This window comes from Thermobia domestica, chromosome 8 (assembly GCF_964235325.1).
Source record: "Thermobia domestica chromosome 8, izTheDome1.hap1.1, whole genome shotgun sequence".
Classification (NCBI taxonomy): Eukaryota; Metazoa; Arthropoda; class Insecta; order Zygentoma; family Lepismatidae; genus Thermobia; species Thermobia domestica.
The window spans coordinates 147,129,986-147,153,897 of record NC_137461.1 but is presented as its reverse complement, the minus strand read 5'-3'; the positions used below and the strand labels follow the sequence as shown (position 1 = coordinate 147,153,897).

General features: G+C 32.0%; 1 protein-coding gene across 1 annotated transcript in view; it reads left to right on the top strand.

Moving 5' to 3' along the window:
- Positions 1-23,665, top strand: part of LOC145691853 (alpha-tocopherol transfer protein-like) — an 86,806-nt gene extending 63,141 nt beyond the window's left edge. The window contains exons 5-7 of the mRNA XM_081767165.1: positions 8,754-8,864; positions 15,918-16,023; positions 23,102-23,665. Of these exons, the coding sequence (XP_081623291.1) occupies positions 8,754-8,864; positions 15,918-16,023; positions 23,102-23,253 (369 nt within the window). The 3' untranslated portion in view covers positions 23,254-23,665. The remainder of the gene's footprint in view (positions 1-8,753; positions 8,865-15,917; positions 16,024-23,101) is intronic.
- The last annotated feature ends 247 nt before the right edge of the window (positions 23,666-23,912 follow it).

The window sequence follows — 23,912 nt, the reverse complement described above, 5'->3', positions numbered from 1 at the left end:
TTAATTAGTGTCTCTGAGCACTATTTGTAAATATACATATTCTTTTTTTTTCTTATTCAATATACATAATAATTAAAGTATTAATAATCGTATGTTAAAAATTGGTTATTTGTTTTCTCCTTATAATTATTATAAATTAATAATATTATAAAGTTGATAAGATCTTCGTAGTTCTTGTTTGTCGGAACACAAAAAGGATTTAAATTCGGTAACTACCAACGTTTAAACTTCTTTTCTTTATATAGTGTTAATTGTTTGTGATACATAAATAGAAAGGTAAACCAATTTCTGAAGGAAAAACCTTAAGGACTTGAAATAAATTAGCCTTGCACTGACACTGTTCTCAGGTTGACTGCAATTCTTAAGTTTTTTTTGTTTTTTTACTGTAAAACATAGTTTATAGATTATGAACTATAACTCTTATTATTATATACTAGTTACAACACACAAATTACTGTCTTCAATGCAGAACCCAAATAGTTATTAATTTACTTCCACATGTTTACCTTCAAATTATAACGACATTCTGCTCGATAAGATCTCATTAAATCAACCTATTTCATGATTTCAGTGAAAATTAAGTTTACTTTGAAATTTCATACTCAAAATGTTTATAATGAAGTATTAAATAATGATATGTAATTGAGTAAATAACTAAACTCATGCATTTCAATTTTTTTCTACTAACTATAGTATTTAATTGCTAAATATTTTTGTACTTCACAAAATATTTTTTTTTTCAAAAAAATAACTCGATGTTTTTGAAGAGTTCTGCAAATATGAGAAAAACTTTTGAGAGTATACTTTCATATACCTGTAATCTATACCATCCATATAATCTCTACCTGTAATATAAAGTGTTGAGTGCTAAAGTTGCCTGAGCACCAAAATAGAAATTTATTCAGTTAAGTGCACGAACTGAATAGATGTCATTCTTTACTCAAGGCGATATTAACCTATCGAAAAACATGACTTATTCAGTGTTGGAAGCGGTAATTTCTTGTTACGCTGTTAAACTTTATGTACAAGTTAGACTTTTGGTCCAATTTTCTCGCAAGTATGAGCCTGACACATGGCTACTCTGATATTCAACCCTTTATATAAAATCATCTTTCTTCACAGTGAAACAAATTCTCAATGTAGAACAAACATATCCTTTTTCTAATAGTTGTGATGTGAACCAATAAAATCTTTCTTTTCTTTTTCTTTTAACAACATTCTGGTTCAGTTACTACCCCCTCTATTCCCCTGATATAAAACAGTTCTTGAAGAAACATTTTAAGAAACACTTTTCTGGTATTTTATTGTTTTTAAATTGTGGAATAAAAGCCATATTGTAACGAAAATTTCCTATTATAGTAAGCAAATTATTTTTTGAAACCACTCTTTTTTTTTCAGGCTATTATATACCATGACGTAAACAATCATACGGCTACTCACGAATGTAATGTGAGAAAAATTATAAATTATTGTGCTAGTATAATGATACGATAATATTTCACGTTCATAATTTTATAATCTTATACAAATTATAAGAGGTATATGTAAACTCCAAATTGTGTATATAGGAATTGAGTAAAGAAAAGTGAAAACTTATGTGAAAACATATAAGTGTAAACTTACGTTCCTGTCTAAATTCTTATTTAAAACAGATATTTGATCATTTAACAAGTTGCACGCAGGCCATCATCGACATCTATGTAAAATCTTATTCAAGAAAATTTAACCACCCTTCCCTTTGAAAGGTTATATTCTCGCAGACCTTTAGAAGAAAGTTAATGTTTTGGTTTTAGAAAAAGATTTTAATTCACCAATCAAAATTTACGTTTGCTTTACTTAGTTCCATCTGTGGATTAGAATATAAAGCATCACAAACAGAGGTAGGTGACATGGTTTTCTTCAGTTTATTGAACAAGATAGAACGGGGAAAATAAGTAAGCATAGAAATATATCATGTCAGCATAAAATGTAGGAATTCGAGAAGAATATATGATTGAATAGCAGATATGGATGAGAAAGTTTTAGTGTTAAGCAATTATTTACTACATGTCCATTATATTAAGAGATTCTCATTTCGAGGAACTTCCTTTACATATAACATTATAAATCGCTTGAAAATGTTAAATTTTAAAATTAATGTTAGGAAGAACACTATTTATGCAGCCTCATAGAGAGCTGATAGAAGATAAGATGTTCACATGTAATTAAATAAAATAAATAAAAGTCAGACGACATTCCATTTACATCGTCTCAAAGTTCCTTTTCCATTTTTAAATGGCTTCCTGATCCAAACAACATTCTATTAAAATAACATTCTGAACATGAAACAACACAAGGACCATCACTATAAGGGATGTTATTTTGCAACTTTAAAACTCGTTCAACATATTTTGATTTTTGGAAAAAATACTGTTTTACATGTTATTAAAATAATATTTCTAATATACAATGTTATAATTAGGGTTCGAAAGTTGAAGACCTAAAAATTGTCTAAAAAGAACCTATAAAAACACTTAAAAATATAACAAAAGAGAACCTAAAAATTAAAAAAAGGACGTAAAAATAAGACTCAATTTAATTAGAATTACATATTTAATGAATATAATGCTCAAGGAATCAACCGTCTGATAGGTTAACGGTCTGTCCTCCTTCCACAAACTGAAGTAGAAACTAAAATAAGAAAACTTCCCCACCCTCACCCCCCTTACTGGAGGACATTGTTATGCCTCCTTATTTGAGTTGTAATTGTTGCAGATCTGGTCTTATCAGTCCAGTCGTTGAAGAATGTCTTATCATTGTAATTTTCTTTACTAAAGAAAAAATGTTTAAGAGGTGGTGGTGATTCGAGTTAATGGCCAGTAAATTTATTGTCGAAAGATGAAGTACAAGAAAAGACGTTAAGACCTACGTAAAGCTTAAAAAACAAACAATAAGAAAAAAAAGGCCGAACAAGGCAAAAAAGGACAAATAAAATCCACCATTTTCTGGCCTACAATGACCGAAAATAAACATATTATGTTAAGCCTCGTCTTCGGGTACTCGTAAAAAGTAGGATTTTTCCTCAATTTCCAGGCCCTAGTTATAGAGTAAACTGCATTAAAGCATAACAAAATAATATTTTAATAAATTGTGAAAACATTCTAATTGAAGGATGAGCTAAATTAAAGAAGAGGTTATAATGAAATTGAAAACATTTTTGCAAGATACAGTATAACAAGAATGTGTTTGTACGGGCCACCACACAACTTTCCCGTTCCCATTTCTTAAGTTGAATGAGTGAAATAAAAAACAAATAAATATTTAAAGAAAACTCACTAAACTGAGATAGCTATTTTGTTTTTTGTAAATACCTACACCCATTGAAAGGATCAAGAGCATATTTCTTAATTTTCAGTCTGCTATAAGGAGGTCTGTTGAAAACTATAAATGGAAAAAGGAGCATGTCCCTCGTATATGCTCCTTTTTCCATCCAGTGTCGCGCTACTACTGTATATGTTTGTTGCAGCGCTACTGGTCACTACACTTATTCGGTTTGTCAGACCAACAGGTTCTTTTAGATTACATTCGATGCTATGAAATATTGTAAACAGTGTTATATTGAGTTGGTTAAATTTTATTACATTTGTTTGAAAAATCAGAAACAGTGATGATCCTAGACATAAAAGGGAAGAAAGTTAATAATTAAGAACATGTGAAGGAACGGGAAAACCTAGAAAGATGTCAAGGTCAAGAGTCTGTTACCTCTAAACAGCAGCAGACCTAAACATTTTACAGGATACAGTTTTAATGAGGGTGATTGAAAGGTTTGATGTTGCAAGTTCTAGGCCATTAACTAAACAATTAAAGAAACGTGATTCATCTTTCAAGTACTACGTTATGAAACTCCGTTTAATGACACTACTGTGTGTATATATACATATTAAGCTATTAAATTTATTATCGGGTACCGTACTTAAAATCGTCGGTTGTGTGAAGTGTTCTTTCTAGAGAAAGAAGAGTGACAAATGATGCTATTACATGGAGCGACAAATTGTCTAAGACCGACCCTGAACACTTTTTACCCCAGCTGGATGCAAAATTTTTCACACATCTCTCGAAATTCCAGTATTTCAACTGGGAAATAGACTTTATCGCCAGTGCATTATACAATCAATTCACTAACTGTAACAAATGTAAATGACCCATTATCATTACCCTATATCAACGATTCTAAACCTATTGGTTGCGTACCAGTAGTTGGGGAGGAAATTCTGGTATTGGGTTCTGTCTTGTATATTCTGCTCAAAGATTTTTACATTTATTTGTATTTGTGTTTTTATTTCTATTTTCATTTTATTTACTTCTCTCAATTTTATTTTTTATTATTTTTATGTATTTTTCATTTATTTATTTATTTGATTAGTTAGTTATTTTCATCGAGAAATCAATACTCTGAAATTTCGGATGAAGCATTAGAGATTATGCTACTCTTACTTATGTGGTTAGATAAAACAAAATGATGTTCTTACATTGAGTTGAAAATAGGTTTCAGTACTGATGCACTTTCAGGATACACGATTTGCATTAGTAACCATTGAGCACTATGATTTATGGTCGAAAAGAAAATACAGGAAACCAATTAGTCATGTTCTTTTCATGGGTATAAAATATCTATTATTATTATTATTATTATTATTATTATTATTATTATTATTATTATTATTATTATTATTATTATTATTATTATTATTATTTATTCTCAAATTTATCATGTAGTCAGCTTTAGCAATTTAATTTCTGGAGTAATTAAGGAGTTTCCTTTTTACACCCAGGTTTTGTAAAGCTTAGTATCATATGATATGAATCCCAGACTTTTGAAAGATTGAATTTGGTTTTGTTTTCAGGAAAAAGTAAATGTACAGAAGCATAGATAATTTTATATTTTTAAAAAATACAGAATGAAAACACGGAAACATGATAATCTAGTTTACTGTGGACAAATTAATAGTCTGTAATACATGCCAAGCCTATGTACTTTTGAAAATTTGTATTGCTTATAATTATTGTTTGAATTTCTATTGACTTAGTCCTGCCTAGCATATTTTCTGTGTGTTTTCCCTCAAATTTTAGCCATTTAAAACTTTTAATTATACATGTACCACCTCCATCTAAAAGAGCCTTCTAATTTGCAGTGAACCACAAGAAAGTTCAACACAAAAATTAAAAATTACTAAGAATCTAACGTAGAATATGCAGTGGTACTATTCAGGCGATTCGCATCGATTCGCTAGAATCATTTGTTAAAATCTTTCCTGTTCTCAGAACCGTTTGTTATACCCAGATAAAACAGTACGTTTTACCAGTTATACCTAGGAACAGTAAATTATACTTTAACTATCTTTGCTTTTAGAAATTCTTACAGTTACGGGGTTAAATATATGATCTCTCAGAAGAAGGTATAAGCGTTTATTTCTTAATCTCAAATGCTCAGATATCAAGAATGAGAACTGAGATCACGTGAGTGTAGTGGTGATAGTTATTTATATTTGAAACGCATACACACCATTATCAACAATTGTCGATCCATTGTTGGATTAAGATCTTTCCAATACTTTTTGACAACCATCTATCTAGGATAATTCGTTTCCAAGATTTTTGTAGTGCTAATTAATTTTGTCACATCACCTTATATTAGGATGCCGTGTAAGGTCCCTACTTGTCACTTGTGGTATCCAGTAAAAAAATTGTTTTTGTCTACTTTATATGGTTTGTTTCCTAAGAGAGTTAAATATGTCTATCTACCTTTGCATCTACTCTCTCTCTCTCTCTCCACACACACACACACACACATATATATATATATATATATATATATATATATATATATATATATATATATATATATATATATATATATATCGGGTGTTGCAAAATAAGTGTTACAACTCTTGGGAGGTGAATCCTTTCACTGAGACAAGAAAAAAAGTTCTCTTGAACTTTCGGCTATTGGACATAGTTTCAGATCTACAAGGTGCCGAAAGCGAGGGAAAATGACTTTCGGACGCTAATAGTTCGGAAACTATCCAACGTAAAGAGGGCGGGTAAAAAATTCGCTAAAGAAGTCATATCTGCTCTATTGAATTTTGCATATTTCACAATCCTACCATGCACGCGCAAGGGATTCCCCAAAGGAACGTAGGGAGTCCCGAATAATCTGCTAAATGAAAATCGGTCTAAATGGATATGAATTGATGGGGTTTCTACCAGGTAACAATAATTCGTTTGTATTAAGTCGATATCTGGAACAAATACAAAATGGCGGATACCTTCATGCACGTTGTGTATGGTTGCATAATCGCCAGGTACGGATGCTGGCCAACAGTGAAGTTCTGAGTATTAAGTGTAGCGAATTTGTACTCAGATGCTCTAGAAAGACATCTGGAGTACCGGTAGAGCACAAGAGATGGAGCAGGGTGATTCACATGTGTGGAACACGTAACGAAAAATGCCCAGAAATGCACTCATATTCAGTAAACGTGAGTCCAAAGCGTCGGAAATGTAAGGATTAACGTCAAGAACATGAAAACCAATTCACCAATAATATTCCCTCAAACCGACGCAATATGATGTGCACGGTTGCATACCAATAAGGATGCAACAACTGAGGCCAAGTTGAAATTGTGCAAAGGGACTCACTAAGAAAGTGGGTAAACTAAATGAATGTCTCTAGTGGGATCGCATGATCGATATTGAAATGTGGCCAATGTTGTGTGTTGATATCGACATATAGCTAATGGACAAATGTTAACATGTCCCACTACTGCTGGGACACCGTCTCGCATGCGAAAACTAGGAAAATAACGTTGTACATTCTGCTATTACATCTAGTGCACTTTTTGGTAGAACGTAACTCGAACAAGATTGTATCAATGTCCCACTTTGTTTGGGACATTGTCCCACAGTCGACACATATGAAAAGAAATCTCTTAATCCATGGCTCAAATTGTGATAAAGCGTGAAAATAACAAACTTGTATCATGTCTCACGTCTTCTGGGACATATGACGTACTCGATATCAAAATACCTCCAGAAATATGTATCTTACACACAGTGCACATGCCAAGACAAAGACGAAAATGAACCAATTTGGCACATGTAATACTACAGCTGGAATACCATACATATGGAAAATAAACCGACATGAGAAATAGGAAGAAACATCTTAAAGCTCTGATTGTTTACAACTGTGCAGCAGGAGTAACAAAATGTAACAAACAAGCGTGTCGGGAGGCTGTACAAAAGTGCTTGCCATACAAAGTGGGTACTCCTCAAAGAAATGTATACAGAGAAAGTCAGGCTCCCTCGAGCCTCAGGGCTAGAGCGCTCGCTTTCGCTCGCGTGGTCGCAGTTTCCAATCCTACTTGGAGCCCACGGCCTCAGATTCAGAACCCGGGTAGTTATTTTCCTATTTTTTCCCACATGGGATGGTGTCCCAGCAGTAGTCGCACATGTTCACATTTGTCCATTAGCTACATGTCGATATCAACACACAAATTGTCCGCATTTCAATATCGATCATGTGATCCCACTAGAGACATTCATTTAGTTTACCCAGTTTCTTAGTGAGTCCCCTTGCACAATTTCAACTTGGCCTCAGTTGTTGCATCCTTATTGGTATGCAACCGTGCACATCATAATGCGTCGGTTTGAGGGAATATTATTGGTGAATTGAAATTCATGTTCTTGACGCTAATCCTTACATTTCCGACGGTTTGGACTCACGTTTACTGAGTATAAGTGCATTTCTGGGCATTTTTCGTTACGTGTTCCACACATGTGAATCACCCTGCTCCATCTCTTGTGCTCTACCGGTACTCCAGATGTCTTTCTAGAGCATCTGAGTACAAATACGCTACACTTAATACTCAGAACTTCACTGTTGGCCAGCATCCGTATCTGGCGATTATGCAACCACACATGACGAGCATGAAAGTTTCCGCCATTTTGTATTTGTTCTAGATATCGACTTAATACAAACGAATTATTATTACCTGGTAGAAACCCCATCAATTCATATCCATTTAGACCAACTTTCATTTAGCAGATTATCCGGGACTCCCTACGTTTCTTTGGGGAATCCCTTGCGCGTGCATGGTAGGATTGTGAAATATGCAAAATTCAATAGAGCAGGTATGACTTCTTTAGTGATTTTTTTACCCGCCCTCTTTACGTTGGATAGTTTCCGAACTATTAGCGTCCGAAAGTCATTTTCCCACGCTTTCGGCACCTTGTAGATCTGAAACTATGTCCAATAGCCGAAAGTTCAAGAGAACTTTTTTTCTTGTCTCAGTGGCAGGATTCACCTCCCAAGAGTTGTAACACTTATTTTGCAACACCCTATATATATATATATATATATATATATATATATATATATATATATATATATATATATATATATATATATATATATATGTACAGAACTGGTTGTTAAAAAATTATAATAACCCCACTGAGAACACGTGATCCTGAGGATGAGCCTTTCACACTAGGTTGCTGCGTCTGTCAGGTATAAAAGCTTAAGTACTTGATTATATTGATTGAACCATAAAGTGTTGATTTTCTTTTTGTACATAAAAAGGGTATTTCGAGTATTTTATATGATATAGTAGAGACGAAAATTTACTAATTATACCATCAACTTGAATCTATGAACATCTAATGTACTATACGTATATTCAAAAAAATTATTCTGTACTTTTCTCTTCTTTTAGAAAGGTTATCCTGAGAAATTCAAATATTTTGTTGGAGTAAATGTACATGATGCAGCCATGGCACTTACGAAGTTCATATTAAGCGTAATTCCGAAAGATATAAGAAATAAGGTGAGTTTCTTCAAATTCTTTTATTCAAAGAAGAATAATGAACTCAAAGAATATTTGGATAACAAAACTTGTTAAGGTGAGTTCGAATTCACTACTGATTCAAAGTCTTCGTAAAAATTTCCTAATGACTTTTTTCTCCAATGTCAGGAAATAGATAAGTTGCTTTCTCGTACCTAATGATCAATGGCGAAGCGTAATCCCACAAGTAGGGTAGGCTCGATAAACTAATAACACAAATAACATTTAATATATCATAAAATGTTTAAAATTATAATCAGAATTCTATTTTCCTTATTGAGTTGAACAAAAGAATTACCAAATTATTTATTTTAATGAACTTTCTGTATACAGTGTGCAGTAATTTTCTCTAGCTGTATACAGTATTTTTTGTTGTTGTTGTTGTTGTTTAATTTAACAAGAAAGAATGAAGAAGCAAAAAGTAAATGGAAAGTAGACTATTATTATTATTATTATTATTATTATTATTATTATTATTATTATTATTATTATTATTATTATTAATGGAATATTCTCATTTAGCTCCACTACAAATATTTTGAAGTGCAGTTCATATTTTCTTCTGTCTGAGATTTGCAAGGCAGATGAGGGGAATCTCATCCTCACTTGCTGTTTTTATTTTCTGCGTATTTGAAAATGGAGGGATGAAAAAAACGAAGTACATTCTTACAGTTAACTGTCATATTTCTTGGATAAGCGTTTGTTACTTGCATCTCATACTTTAAATTAGGTACAATACTGCATTTAATTAATGCATCACATGGTAATGACTTCACTAGAAATGTTAATGCTCAGAAGGAACTTCATTAGAATCAACGCAAGATATGTAATGTTGTATTCTATGCAGTAGTGGCACATTTAAGGGGGTGACTTCCGGGCTTAAGCACTCATCGAAATTTTATCGCAACTTTTTATTGTTTTATATGTATATTGCAGAATTTTCACATTTCCAGGAATAAAGTTAGCAAAGCCCCTACCGAAACAAGCAGAGCCCCCGAAACAAAATTGTAAATACCCCACTGATTCTATGAAATAGAATCTCAACTAAAAATTACACACAAATATAATTATTTTATCCTGTACGGTAGCATTTGGTAAATTTATACTTATGTTTAATTTATCAAACTTTTACTCTACAAGCTATTATGGACCAGACCCCATGTAGGAAAAAAAAAACTACTCTTAATAACTCCTGAGAGTACATACCTTAATTAAACAAGTTATCACTAATAGAAATACATAATTCTACACAGAAGCTTCTCACTCTGTGTTAAGGAAATCATTTTATAACATGTTAGCATAGAAAGATACTTTCAACGCTAAAACTGAAATCCCACAGGCGAACCTTAGCACCTTCCCAACAACGCGTGCAATCCCCAGCGATAATAGCAGCAAAGCCCGTAAATCTGTCTAGTGAGCTGGTAAAGCTCAGAGGGAAGAGTCTCCAAGTGTTTCTAACCTACTATTTTGTTACCGAAAAAAGCTAAATGTTGAAGTATTGACTTTATTTAATAAGAAAGCAAAGATGAAGAAAATATACGGTAGACAACAGGGTAGGCCTGGCCTCAAAGCCTCATAGTACTCTTCGCCACTGGTAATGATAATGCTATATTCATAGATACAATTTCATAGAAATTGTTAGGTTACCACGATAAGAAGGCAATTATTTGATTTTCACACACTTTCCATAACCTTTTTGGCCATTAATCAGCTACATAGTATTAGAATGTTATTATGATCATCCTAAAATTCCAGAAAATATATTATTAAAGTTTTCATTGAAATTGACCATGTAGTTTCTTAGATAAATGAAACCAAACGTACCCATACATACGTACCTGATACACTGCTCCATAATGTACCTAATAGACTAGCTATTAGAATGTTGTAACATAGAGGTTGCTTCCGATCTATAGTAACAATTTAGGGATGCATCTGTTTCAGAAGATTCCATGACGTTACCATTGTTGATTAAGGTGGGCCGATTTTTTTTTAATTTATTTATTTATTTCGATTGGCCGGATTGCGGAAAAGTTGTCGTGTTAGTGGTTGTCAATACAGAAAATTTGGATTTCTTTGATCAACCCCTTCCTTTGCCTCATGAAACTTGAATATTTTTATAGCTGCGGCTATGCAATCCGCACGACAATACGAAGAAAATTGTGCTACACAGCAATAACCTTTGGTTCTTTTTCACACTGAAGCATTCTGAGACTGAAAATAAAACGGAAGAGAAAAGTGAGATGCGATATTATTGTTCCTATGTGGTTACAAATTAGAATCAATTGATCGTATTGAAGAAATCGTATTGATGTTTTCAAAACACATTATACATATACAGTAGGGCACGAAAAGTTGTTGATGAACTTTCCCTTGCAGCCCTTAGCTCGTTTCGCACATACATTCTGAAACTCCCCAGAACTCACCACGAGGATGTAGTAGCATAACAGATGCGATAGAAAGCAGGAAAAATACTAAATGCCTATTTAAAAGTTTTGGACATCCTTTATGGTAAATGAGTGACGATTTTCCATATTTCCGCATTTACCGATAGTAAACAATCAGAGCAAATTTTATTACAGTAATTTTTACTTTATCAAATTAAAAGTTAAAATGATTCTCTGATACTCATGATCTCTGCACTTCACTACAAGGCAGAAAATACCAGTATCTTTCAGCACATAATATAATTAATAAATGTTGCTCCATTTACTTCAAAGCAAAACGAGCAATTAGCCACTGCGTATCAGTGTTACGAGTCATGGAAAATTTTTCGTACGTTCGAGATAGGTAGCAGGTTTATCATGTAAAGGCACAAAACTTTTTGGTGAATCATCTTCTTCACTGTAGCATTTTTGATAGCTGGTTAGTAAAAAAATCTAATAATAATAATAAAAAAACCTCATTAGCTACTAACAAATCTACTGCCTCTGTTAATTGGAAAATCATTTTATTTAGCACATTTCATTATAATAACTAGTTTAATTTACCTAACACTTGTCTCGCAACAGGCATAAAAAGAAAAGAAAATACTAAATTTGAGGGCATTTACATGATTTTATCCGTTCTTTTGATATAATATACAGTCCTTTCTCTATCTTGGTTTTAGAATAGATTATATGGGGTGGAATGAAGCGAAATTTTGGAAATTAAACTACAATAAAGTTTGTAATTGCAAGCTCTTGAATCGATTGCGTGTCATGGTAGCATAGTATTCCTTTCTATTGTATACTGTATAAATATTTATCTCTCTCTCTTTCTCTCTCTCTCTCTCTCTCTCTCTCTCTATATATATATATATATATATATATATATATATATATAAGTTACAATGCCAGTTTCAATTACCTTTGCGAAAACATGTGACTGCGTGGAGCGCAACATTAATTGCGATTGTTTCATTTGTCATTAAAAATATTGAGAAGAAAACAAACTTTGTAGTTTTAAAGCAATGAATATGAAAAACATTGGATGAAAAATTCTTAGATTTACACAAGATAACGATTTTTATATACTTTTATTTATTTAGTTATATGTTTTATTTTACTTTATTTATTTATGTATTGTTTCAGCACTTTCTTTAGAAATATTTTTTTTTCTCGCTGCGGCTTTCACAGCTTCTGAAAAGATACCTAATGCGTCAATGCTTCTATGCAGTCTAATAGTGATTTCATGAATATAATAAACTACTAATAACTTACAGTAAATACATAAATATTAAAAGACAGCACCTGTGTATGCATTATGAAATGTCAAAATATAGAATATTGTAAGATATATTTTTCTATTGTTATTATGTTATCGTATAGAAGCTGCGATCAAAATGCATAGATTTTCACGTTACGTTAGTGATTAACTATTAGCCCTACTATCTGTTTATCTATTACGTTTATAGTATAAATCTTTGCCACCTAGACAGTAGTGTTCTTGTGTAAATATTCTAATAATGTTTTATATTAAAATTACACTTTTGAGAATGTGTGAGATTATCATAGATTTTTATTTACTGTACACGAAATACTAACTGATGAGCAACTGAATTATGTAAGTCCTTAAATTATATAAATTTTTTAAACCACTGAGCAGTTCATTTGACTTCATAGTTCATATAATATTATTCGCAATCAATATTACTTGTATTAAAGAGAAATCTGCTCTCAACATAAATAAGTTACCATTGTGATATTTCGTGTGCATAGTTTTACTATAGAATGACCACAAGAAAAAAGAAACTCCTAGCTGATTTAGAGGAGGATAGCGCGTGTGCCTTTGATACACATGGTTCCGGGTTCGACTTCCGGTGGAGAGCAATTTAATTTTACATTCATTCACTTTCATCAATCATCCATCTCCTTTAGCCTAGAGGGCATGACTGTGGGATGTTAAACCAAAAAAAAAAAAAAAAAAAAGAAAAGAAAGAAAGAAATAAAAAAGACAATTCATTTCATTTCAATTACAAGCAAGAGAAACTTAAGTTGTAACTCAAAAGTCTATAACTGATTTTCTTTGCGCACTAGGTATTTTGTAGTTTACCATTTATATGAACCATGTTTCAAATATTGCATTTTTACTAACATCAGAAAAGAAATATTTGTTGAGAAGGAAAATTTATACAGATGCTATATATGTGTGAAAAGAATGAGAAACTGTATCTTGGGCCAAACTGACCTCGTCAACAGCTTCTGATTTTTAACGTTTATGTTAGTTATACGTATTAACAACAAGCTTTAGATATCTAAAGGGCACGTTAAAATATGGCACGAGAAGTCAAAATGAACCTAGATAGTAAGGTAAGAATTAGATACATTGCACACTGGAGATAGAACACCATTTACATCACTAGACATCTTACAAAACGGAGATGACATTAATTACTTGTTTTGTCTCCAGGGCAATTTACCATCTATGAAACAACATAATTTATCACCCTCTCCTTTTCTTGAAACTTAAGCTTGAAACTAAATTACCACATCATAATTAAAATATAGAATTCAATAATAATAATATTCTTTTGTTTATGTGTGCAAAAGTTCCAGTGAAAATTTTCTACTATTAAAAGTTACGTGGATAAACAAAATCAGCTCCTGGTCTTTCCGGCGGATCTTTATATTGTATTTTCACTATTTTGGTATCAGTTAAAGACGGATTCGACAATGTCAGATCAGTATGCATACTTCATTCATTTTCCAATTTTTGTGAATTGGACTTGATTTTTTACTGGTAGTAACTTTGGTATTGCTGAGTTCTCTACTAAAAGTACTTGACATGATTCTATTTTCAGTGGTTTCGTATAATGCATTCCTGCTCTACATTTTAAATATTTACACAAAGATTCATTTTGTTGCACACCACTGAGTTTGTTTTTGGACTTCCTTTCCCAATACTCGGCATCTAATATATTACAATGCATTGCGTGACATATTGCGAGGTAAAAGTATTTGAACCTATTAATTTTCAGTTTTCGTAAAAAAACAAAACAAAACAAAAAAAAAAAAAAAAAGATCTTCTAATTGGTGATCGCTGCAACGTTGTAATGTGTATACCATTACAAGACACATCACTAGAATACCTTAGCATTTCGCTACATGCTATAGGCCTACAGTAAAATAAACTTTATCCTATTCTCTGTAACAAATAACTGAATGTGTGTGACTGAAGCAGACGGGTTTATAAAGACAAACTCATTATGATCATGTAAAAAATTGAAATTAATTAATTTATTCTGTGATTAAAGATACACTATTATAATTTCGCAAATATTAGTAATATCTTACTTTAATAAACAACGATAAAAATCGCCAATAAGAGGGTTTTAAAGCTTATATGAAGATCGCGGCAAGCAACGGAATTAGAAATACACTTTCTTTTAACTTTACAACTGACCTGCTTTGTTGCGCCGCATAGTGTTGTATAATATTAACAGTGCCCACGCGACCATCAATCAACTTAACGTAAAAAGTATGATCTATGAATGTTATATGCAAATATATGGAACAGGTTACTATATTTAACAAACATCATTTAAATCAGGTTCCAATAGAGAAATTTATATTAAATAATACATTTTTCATATATTTCAATTTTCCATATTTTATGTCTTTTCCTACTGCCCTATGCAAATACATGCGCTGCGCGTACGGTAGAGCTAGCTCTGTGTGTCTTGTTGACAATCTATAGCTCAATAATAAAGAGAATGGGTTGATTGGCAGATAATTAAAAAGCGTGTTTATTGTTGAGTTCTTATCTTTTGTGGTTGTTTGTAACTAATGCAAAATTAATTTCATTGCACACAATGGTGCTCGACGTAAATTATACGATTAGGTTTTTAATCAAATGTTATATATAAATTTACTGAAAGCATTATTCTACTCTAAAACATTATTATTATTATTATTATTATTATTATTATTATTATTATTATTATTATTATTATTATTATTATTATTATTATTATTAGTTTTAACTCCAAAATATCTCCTTTAAATCCTAGTCATATTTATTGAAGAAAGATAAAGAGCTTAATTTCCTGCTATTATATTTATTTAATAGTAGCTATTGTATATTATTCATCTTAAATCCTCAAAAAGTAAGTTTGAAAAATTGCTCATATACCTTTAAATCTGAAGATAAGGTAATGAATTTTCTTATTTTTATCTTTGCTACTTTGTGTATTATTGTAATATAGTGACAAAATGAAGCAAACAGAAAGAAGTTTCATACATATTGGTTATTTTATATTATTTAATTTCAGTATTTATTATTAACATGGATTGCTCAGTGGTAGAGCGTTCACCTCTGGTGCTAGGGGTCTCGGGTTCAAACCTTGCTCCCGCCAAGTGAACTTTGTGGTGGACAAACACCGTGTGCGTGGGTTTTCTCGGGGTTTTCCCGTTTCCTCCCACTTTCTTCATTCCATCATTTCATTCATCTCTCATAATTACCGTCTCCTTTAGCCTAACCGGCATAACCGTGGGACGTAAAACTCAAAAATTTCATTTCATTTCATTAACATGGATTTTTGTCTTTCTTTTCTAGGTAAGGTTGTTTAATAAGAACTTCAAGGACCTACATGATATAGTTCCAAAGGAATCACTACCAGATGAATATGGGGGTACAGCTGGGCCACTGCAAAGCCTGGAAGGTACACTTTGTTTTATGTAGTAAATTTATAAATTTACGAACTTCAAAGTATGTTTAAACACAAAAAACAACAATACTGCAGAGTATATCAATACTGATTAATCACTTTCTGTTTTTGATTTGGAATAACATTGATAATTGAGGAGTGTTTTCTTCAAAACTCGATAAATGCAGAGAAGTAACCTTTCCAGAAAATACGTTTTTTTAAATATCATATTAAAACATTTGATATATAAATATGAAAACTGTACCATAGATTACTCTTGTAAGCACTTATTTAATTCAGGAGTACATGTGCAACTACAAGATTAATATTAATAAACAAACACTCAATTGTAACACTTGAATGATTACTGAATTTTGAAAAAGACACTCCTCAAATTACTCCATTTATTTTTAACAGTAAGAATCCTCCGTAAGACATTATAATAGGTTAAGAGTTGCGACAATAGTTATTTATAGTTCATGTTATTCTCTATCTTAAAAATAAGGACTACACTGTTATCGATTCTGTGAATTACTTTCGTATTTTCTTTCTTTTTCCATATTAAATACATTAGTCTGTTGCTGTTTTTAATTAATGTATGACCTCCGGTTGAAATATAATCAACCCCTTGATTTTGCCGCTCCTTATTATTTTAATTGCCGATTCAACATCTATTAGAGACGCTCCTTCGTTCAAGGGATTTATGGTATGAATTTGCTACTCTCTTCTTTGCCTTCTACGTTTTATTAAAAAAATGTCCAAATACTTATTAAACCTAAAACCTTTGAGGGGTCAGCTTTAGTATTTTGTTTTAATTAGGCGCAACATTATTTAAGTCTGAACTAATAACTCTTTCTAAATCCACTTATACATGTATATCTGAAGCCATTGCAATCTTATGAATATTCTTTACTTATCAAAGTGTTCATTCTCAGACAATTCCCCACCCTGACGTATCTTACTCATTTTTTTCCTGTACTTTCTCTTCTTCTTTTTCACAGTATCATATATGATTTCCACGTTTCATCATACCTGTATTTCTTCATAATCACATTTATATCCAAAAACGAGAAAAAGAAGTGACACCAAAAAGATCAAACTAACCTAATTTTCCTTTGTTTAATTTCTTTCCTTTTTTCACATCTTGCTCGTAGGAAGCTTGAAACCTAAGTGTTCTAGTATCTTTAGTACACTTTAACTTTTCTCTATATGTATGTAAATCGAACTTACGTATGTATGTATATGATTGTACATATATAAGTATGTATGCATTGATCTAATGATAGATGAATAGTTAGAAAAAAAGGAATATTGGCATGGGCATGTGTAAATCCAAACAAAATAAGAATAAAAGGAACTTATATAGTAGTTATAGAAAAAAAAACATAAAAGATTTGATACATATTTTCAAGATTCTGAGACTGCCTTACGTGTTCAAGATATCATATTAAAACATTTGATATATAAATATGAAAACTGTACCATAGATTACCTTGTAAGCACTCATTTAATTCAGGAGTACATGCGCAACTACAAGATTAATATTAATATCATATTAAGAAGAAAAAGAATGTCCGAAGAAGAAATCACTAGAGAGGGAGAGAGACAATGGATAACCGTCAGAAAATCACTTCTGAGAAACTTGTGGATACCACAATGTTGTAATAGAGAAAGTACTCGGACGGGTGAATAATAATCAAAATTACTTAGAAAGATAGTAATAGTAGGTATCACTTAATACTAAAGAATGTGAATTATAAACTCCTTCGCTATATGTTTTATCAGATAGATGAAACAAGAACTTGGAAAAAAAGAAAAATTAACAGAAGAATATATAAGTAGTCATCCAGTTGAGCACCATATTCAACGCACCATATTGAGTGATGTGATAGTACCGCAAGAATAAAAGTCAAGAGAATTGAGTGGAGGAAGGTAAATTCAATGCGACGAATTGGTCAGTAAGATGACAGGGAAGAGGAGAAGAGTTAACTGCTGAAAGGAGAGATATTTAAATTTGACCACTCTGTAACCATAAACCAAGTGTCTAAATATGTAAAGCAAATTAGAGGAATCCATAAAATACTAATTGAATTTATATATATTATATATATAAATTCAATTAGTATTTTATGAATTCCTCTATATAGTGGAGTAGACAGAATTTCATCAAGGGAGGTTGAAGTTCTAAGCTTTTATCGTTTAAGGATTTTTTGTATGTACATCCTAACACGGTAAATATATTTTTTTAAATAATCTCTTGTGGAGGGGGTTATAACCTAGAAGACATCGTTTGCTTATATATAGTATATTGAAGTAACCAAAGAAATTAACGGAAGATGAAAGAAAGTTTAGAAACCATTAAGTTATGGAAGAAGATTTTTTAAATAAGATAAATACAACGAAAACTAAAAAGAAGAAAAATGATTATAAAAAGAGAAAACAGGCTCTAATTCTTCTCTTGATTCGCATCAATAATCGCCGATAGTACCTAAGAGCTTAAATTAATCTCAGGACATTCAACCCATCATAACAGTACATTCAACCACCTTTTCTCCATAAGTATCCTCAAACTCTTTCTCTCAGACTTTTCCATGTCCCTCAGAGAAAAATGAGAAGGCACTTATATTACCATTATATCCGCGTAATCATTTCACTACCCATTCCGGTTTTTATGCATCTCATCTAATTTTTATTAAGCATCAAAGTTGGTTTACCTGTCTGGTGAGTCATCTATATCTTAACGTATTACCGATTTTTATATCTAATATTATCTTGTTTCTAAATTTTTTTCTTTAATTTATATTTCGTTTGTCTCTCATTACAATTAGTATGTTCATCACTGTTAGGAAAAATCAAAATACAATATATACATATTCTTTCTAGTGAATATGTACCTAAATACATAGATAAATTAGGAATCTATTCTAGTAGCATAGGTTATAAACTATCAACTGCATCAGATTGACAATGAATGGCATACGTTATAGGGTCATACAAGTTTGTTTATCTCGATTTTTACGAAACTACTAATCAGAATTTATCCTGAAACACGCCATTTTGTTCACCTCTGCGAGATTTGACGATATATACACAGGGTGGCCCATTTTAATTTTTCCACGAAAATATCTCGAAAACGATTGAACATAAATGGGCTGAACAAAAACGAAAATAGGCAATACCGTCGGGCAAATTGAATGGTGACGTCGCGGTGTCCCCCAGGGCCGCTCTCCAAGGGGGCCCGAAGCCCAACTTTAAAATTTTAAATCAAAACTGGGGCGAGTGACACTTTGTTCGATAGATCTTTTAAAACTAAAGAGCGATGTGGTAAAAGATTTTTCATATCGTTCACCGTATCCAAAATGGCCGCCAATACATGGTGTCTATATCAGTTAAAATGTCCAGTATCACTAATATGTAAACGATTGAACAAAAATGAACGAAACAAAAACTCAAATAGGAAAACCATGGGGCAAATCGAATGATGTTGTCGCGGTGCTCCCCAGGGCCGCCTTTCATGGGGTCTAAGCCCAAATTAGAAATTTTAAACGAAAATTTGTGTCAAGTGATACCTCGTTCGATAGATCTTCCTACACTAAACAGCATTGTGGCAAAAGATTGTTCATATGGGTCACCGTTTTCAAAATGGCCGCTAAGATATGGTGCCTGTATCAGATAAAACGTCCAGTACCACTAATATGAAAACGGTTGGAGATAAATGAAAAGGATAAAACTCGTATAGAAAATTACATAGGGTATTTATCATTCCACACCTCGAGAATTATCCAACGGAGAAAAAGATTATTAAAGTATAAGTGACAAAATGCTAAAGAGGAAATCTAATTTTCAGAATACTATCTTTCCGATCTCCCTCCGTAAGTGGATGAAGCAGGAATAAATGGTAAAGTCCCAAATGAGAACCCCACTTTTACTTGCAATAGGTATGGTTTGTCTGAAACGCTTGGGTGTACAAGTGACTGGTACTTTAATGAACCAATATTGTGCAGACGATTTTTGAGCAAAACCAACGTTTGTACACATTGTTCGACAAATTGGTTTCGCATTTCAGTTGATTCATTTTTGCATAAATCATTGCCTGTAATCAAAATTGAAGGTACCAGTTAACAAGAATTTTACCTATCTATCTATCTATCTATCTATCTATCTATCTATATATATATATATATATATATATATATATATATATATATAATTATTATTATTACAGACATCTTCTCTTATAAAAACGCATTTTAGATAATTTTGTTGTGTAGATACATATTGCAAAAACTAAGGTTCTCATTTGGAATTTCACAGTTCCTTCCCATCCCGCTTCCTCAACTTAGAAGTTGTTAAAAAGTCAAAAGTTTTGTATCTCCACCCGTCACCTCCTCCATTAAAAAATAGCAAATATCAGTTTTTCCCAACCAAGTAGAAGAGAACCGTTGTGTTTCTTTATGAAGAGTCTCCAATAAAATATTTCAAGGACGATTTTTCCAGTAGTAAGAGAATGGTCATATCATTTCTTTAACATCATATTATTATTATTGATATTTAACATTCTTAAGTGAAATGATTCCCTACCTTAGAAGGTGAATATGTTGAGCTGAATTTAACAGGTGTTATTTCCCGTCTGGAATATATAGTGTGTCTAGATAAATATATTGACATAGTAATAAAAAATATATGTTTCGACGATCGTCCAGTTTGGCATATCAGAAAGAGAAATGTTACAATTCAAATTACCCAAAGGTGGAAGATCACAACGCTACTAGAGTGCACGTGTTTTGCTTTAGTAACAAATATTACAACTAAACAATGTAACGTCGTTTTCTGTGCATCAGAAAATTGATTGCTCGTAACAGATTTCATGTTATGGAGAAAACGCAGAGGTAAGAAAATAGTGAATAAAGAGCAAGTAGAGAATTCAGAAAGCTTTCCTCTGTAACCCACGGAAATCAATTAGACAGGGAAGTATACAACTTCAAATCCCACGATTGAATGTATACTATATCACACACAAAAGCTTACGGGTTAGAGCTTATTCAAAACTTTAGTATAATGATTGACCTACAGTGGCAATGAGTTTCGCTATTGAAATGCATGAAATGAATTCTTTAAATATGTAACTCTTCAAACGAGGTACTGCAATATAGGGAATGAAGAAAATTTCCATTTAATTCTGGAACATGATAGCATCCTGTAATCGGGCCCTTTTGATATGAAGAGGATACAGTTACAGAAGTAATGTACTTAGAAATGTTTGACCACCATACTGTGTCCCATTTCCCACATGAATACACATTCAAATAAGACGCCCTCTTCCGCCTCCTTCGCATTACACTCAGAATGTCAGAAGTTTCCTCGATAACCATTTTCAACATAATTAAATTGGAAGAAGAGGTCCTATTCAATGCCCTTCCCTACTCACCGAAGTCCCCTGATTTGTTCTAGACTTTATCTATGTGGATACATCAAAACTTTTGTATACTGAACACCACTGCAAGAGTTGGACGATTTTTGACGAAGCATTATCATTACATCTGAATTTTGATGCCTTAAGTAATAAAGAGCACCTGGAAGAAAGTTGACTCCCATCTTGATGTTTGTCGAGCCACCAAGGAATACAATGATCTTCTGGTATTGGTGATTAATCTTGGTGAGTTTTTCTTTCTAAAGTATCGAAACCGGACGATCCTATCACTAATAATTACCGAGATACCTTGGTTTCTTATTGATACATATTTATCTGGACATCCTTTATATATATATATACTGCTATTTGTAAATAGCAACAAAAAATGTTGCAATTTGTACTGCGAACTATAGCGGACAAACGATTAAAATTTCAGTGAATTGGCGCATGTGCGAGCCTGTTAGTGCTCTTGATTCGATTTTCGAGTGGTGACTAGAGAGTGACTTACGTTGCAGTGAGGTAACAGAGCGTGGAGAACTGAATAGAAGAAGTATGGGCAAGTGTCACTATGCATTATCGATCTAATAGACCGCAATACAAACAGATGATTTCATTCCAGTGGAACCATGTGGTTGGCCTGAGAGAAGACGTGTTCTCGTACCTCGAAATTTTTCACTTATAGTAAAGAACTGCATGCACTGACGATTGAATTGCAAATTGCACAATGTGACAACACCACAGATCATGTGTAATTTTCCCTTGGCTACACTGGTGGTGTGAATACACTTGCTGGCGAGTCGTAGTAAATTCAAAATTAGCAACATTACGGGTTGAATTTAAGTAGTTCAAAACATCACCCCTTCAAAATTAATTGGAACATTAATTTTGGCACTTTTTACAAATATCAATTGTTTCTTAAGTAAAGGGGATCAAAACTTGCTATGTAAAAAACTACTAACAAAAACCATAAATTAATTAAAACTACCGTTGCTAAACACAATGAAATGAAAAAAATCATTGTAAGTGCTTTGGGAAACCTCCAAGTATGATTTCGACACCGAATCTTGTTGTCGAGTGTTAGTCAATCTTAATAAAATGTTGTTAGATTGCATCGTTGGTAATGTTGTTAGTACTTTCGCTAATGCTTTGTCAGATAAGAATGGAAAGAGGAAAAAAAGTACTAGAAATTACGAGCAACAACTAAAAATTGTCAGACTCATGCCATGATATATTCTATATGTAGTGTCAGATCTAATGTTCATCAGTTACTTCTCTTTTCTTTAATATATATTTTCCTCCTACTTTTCCTTTATCATTTCTGATGAAGTATAAGTGATAACTCTTACCACACAGTTTTCTTTTACTTGTGTTTAGCATTAATTTTAACCAATTTTCAGTAAGTTATTTGTTTTTAGTATCCGCTTCGGGATCCAGTTGTCCCAACTATGATAGATAAGAGCAGGAAGAGGAGAGAATGAGATAGAGATAGAAAGAGAGCAAATGAAGAATTTTTTTTTAAATCAATATTTAAAAAAACTTTTCAAAAATGAGGAAATAAACTATTTTTGCTGTGTGAAGAGTTTCTCGATGCAATTGTTTTGCGAATTTTAATACTTCTGAGAAATACTTAAGTAAATTCTAAGATATGTTTCTTATATTGTATTATGTCTATAATTTCAGAAAATACCAACAAATATCTCCTACAGAAACGTGACTGGTTAGTGAAAATGTCTAGTTTGACTGCTGACGAAACGAAAATCCCAAACAGATCAAAAATTTATAGTGACATGTTTGGTATGGAAGGGAGTTTTAGAGCACTTTCTGTTGATTAGCGAATATAATTCTTGAAATCCTAAATTGATCTTCAACAGACAACCTTCAACATGAAATATAAAATGATAACTGTGTGTGTACATATTTGAATAATATTGATATGGATGGCATCTAACATTAAACTTCATGTAATAAGAAGATTTTAGACAGAAATAACTCATAAGGAGAGAAACTGGATAATATTTTGCAATCAAAATAGATTAAAATATTTTCAAGAAGATAAGAAATGTAGACTATGTAAAATGAAAGAAATTTCCAGGTTAATGTAGCATTTCAAAGTTAAAATAACAATGCTATAATTGATACGAATAAATAATGATTGAATGGTTTGTTGTACTATTGTTGTTGTTGTACGAATATGCATTAGTGTACACCTGAATACATTCCAAAAATATGTATTTGAAATATATATATATATATATATATATATATATATATATATATTGCTCCAATTCAGCCATTACATTTTATTACGCTTTGTGCTTTTATCTTACGTTGCTGTATATATGTAGAAGGAAAATAAAACAATTTAAAATTAACAATAATAGTAAGTATATAACAACTTGTTAGCAGTGTTTAAAAATATAGCTAGTTAGGTATGGCAATTGGCATGGTGGTAGTTACGTGACCCGTAACTGACATGCACACGCAAGGTATT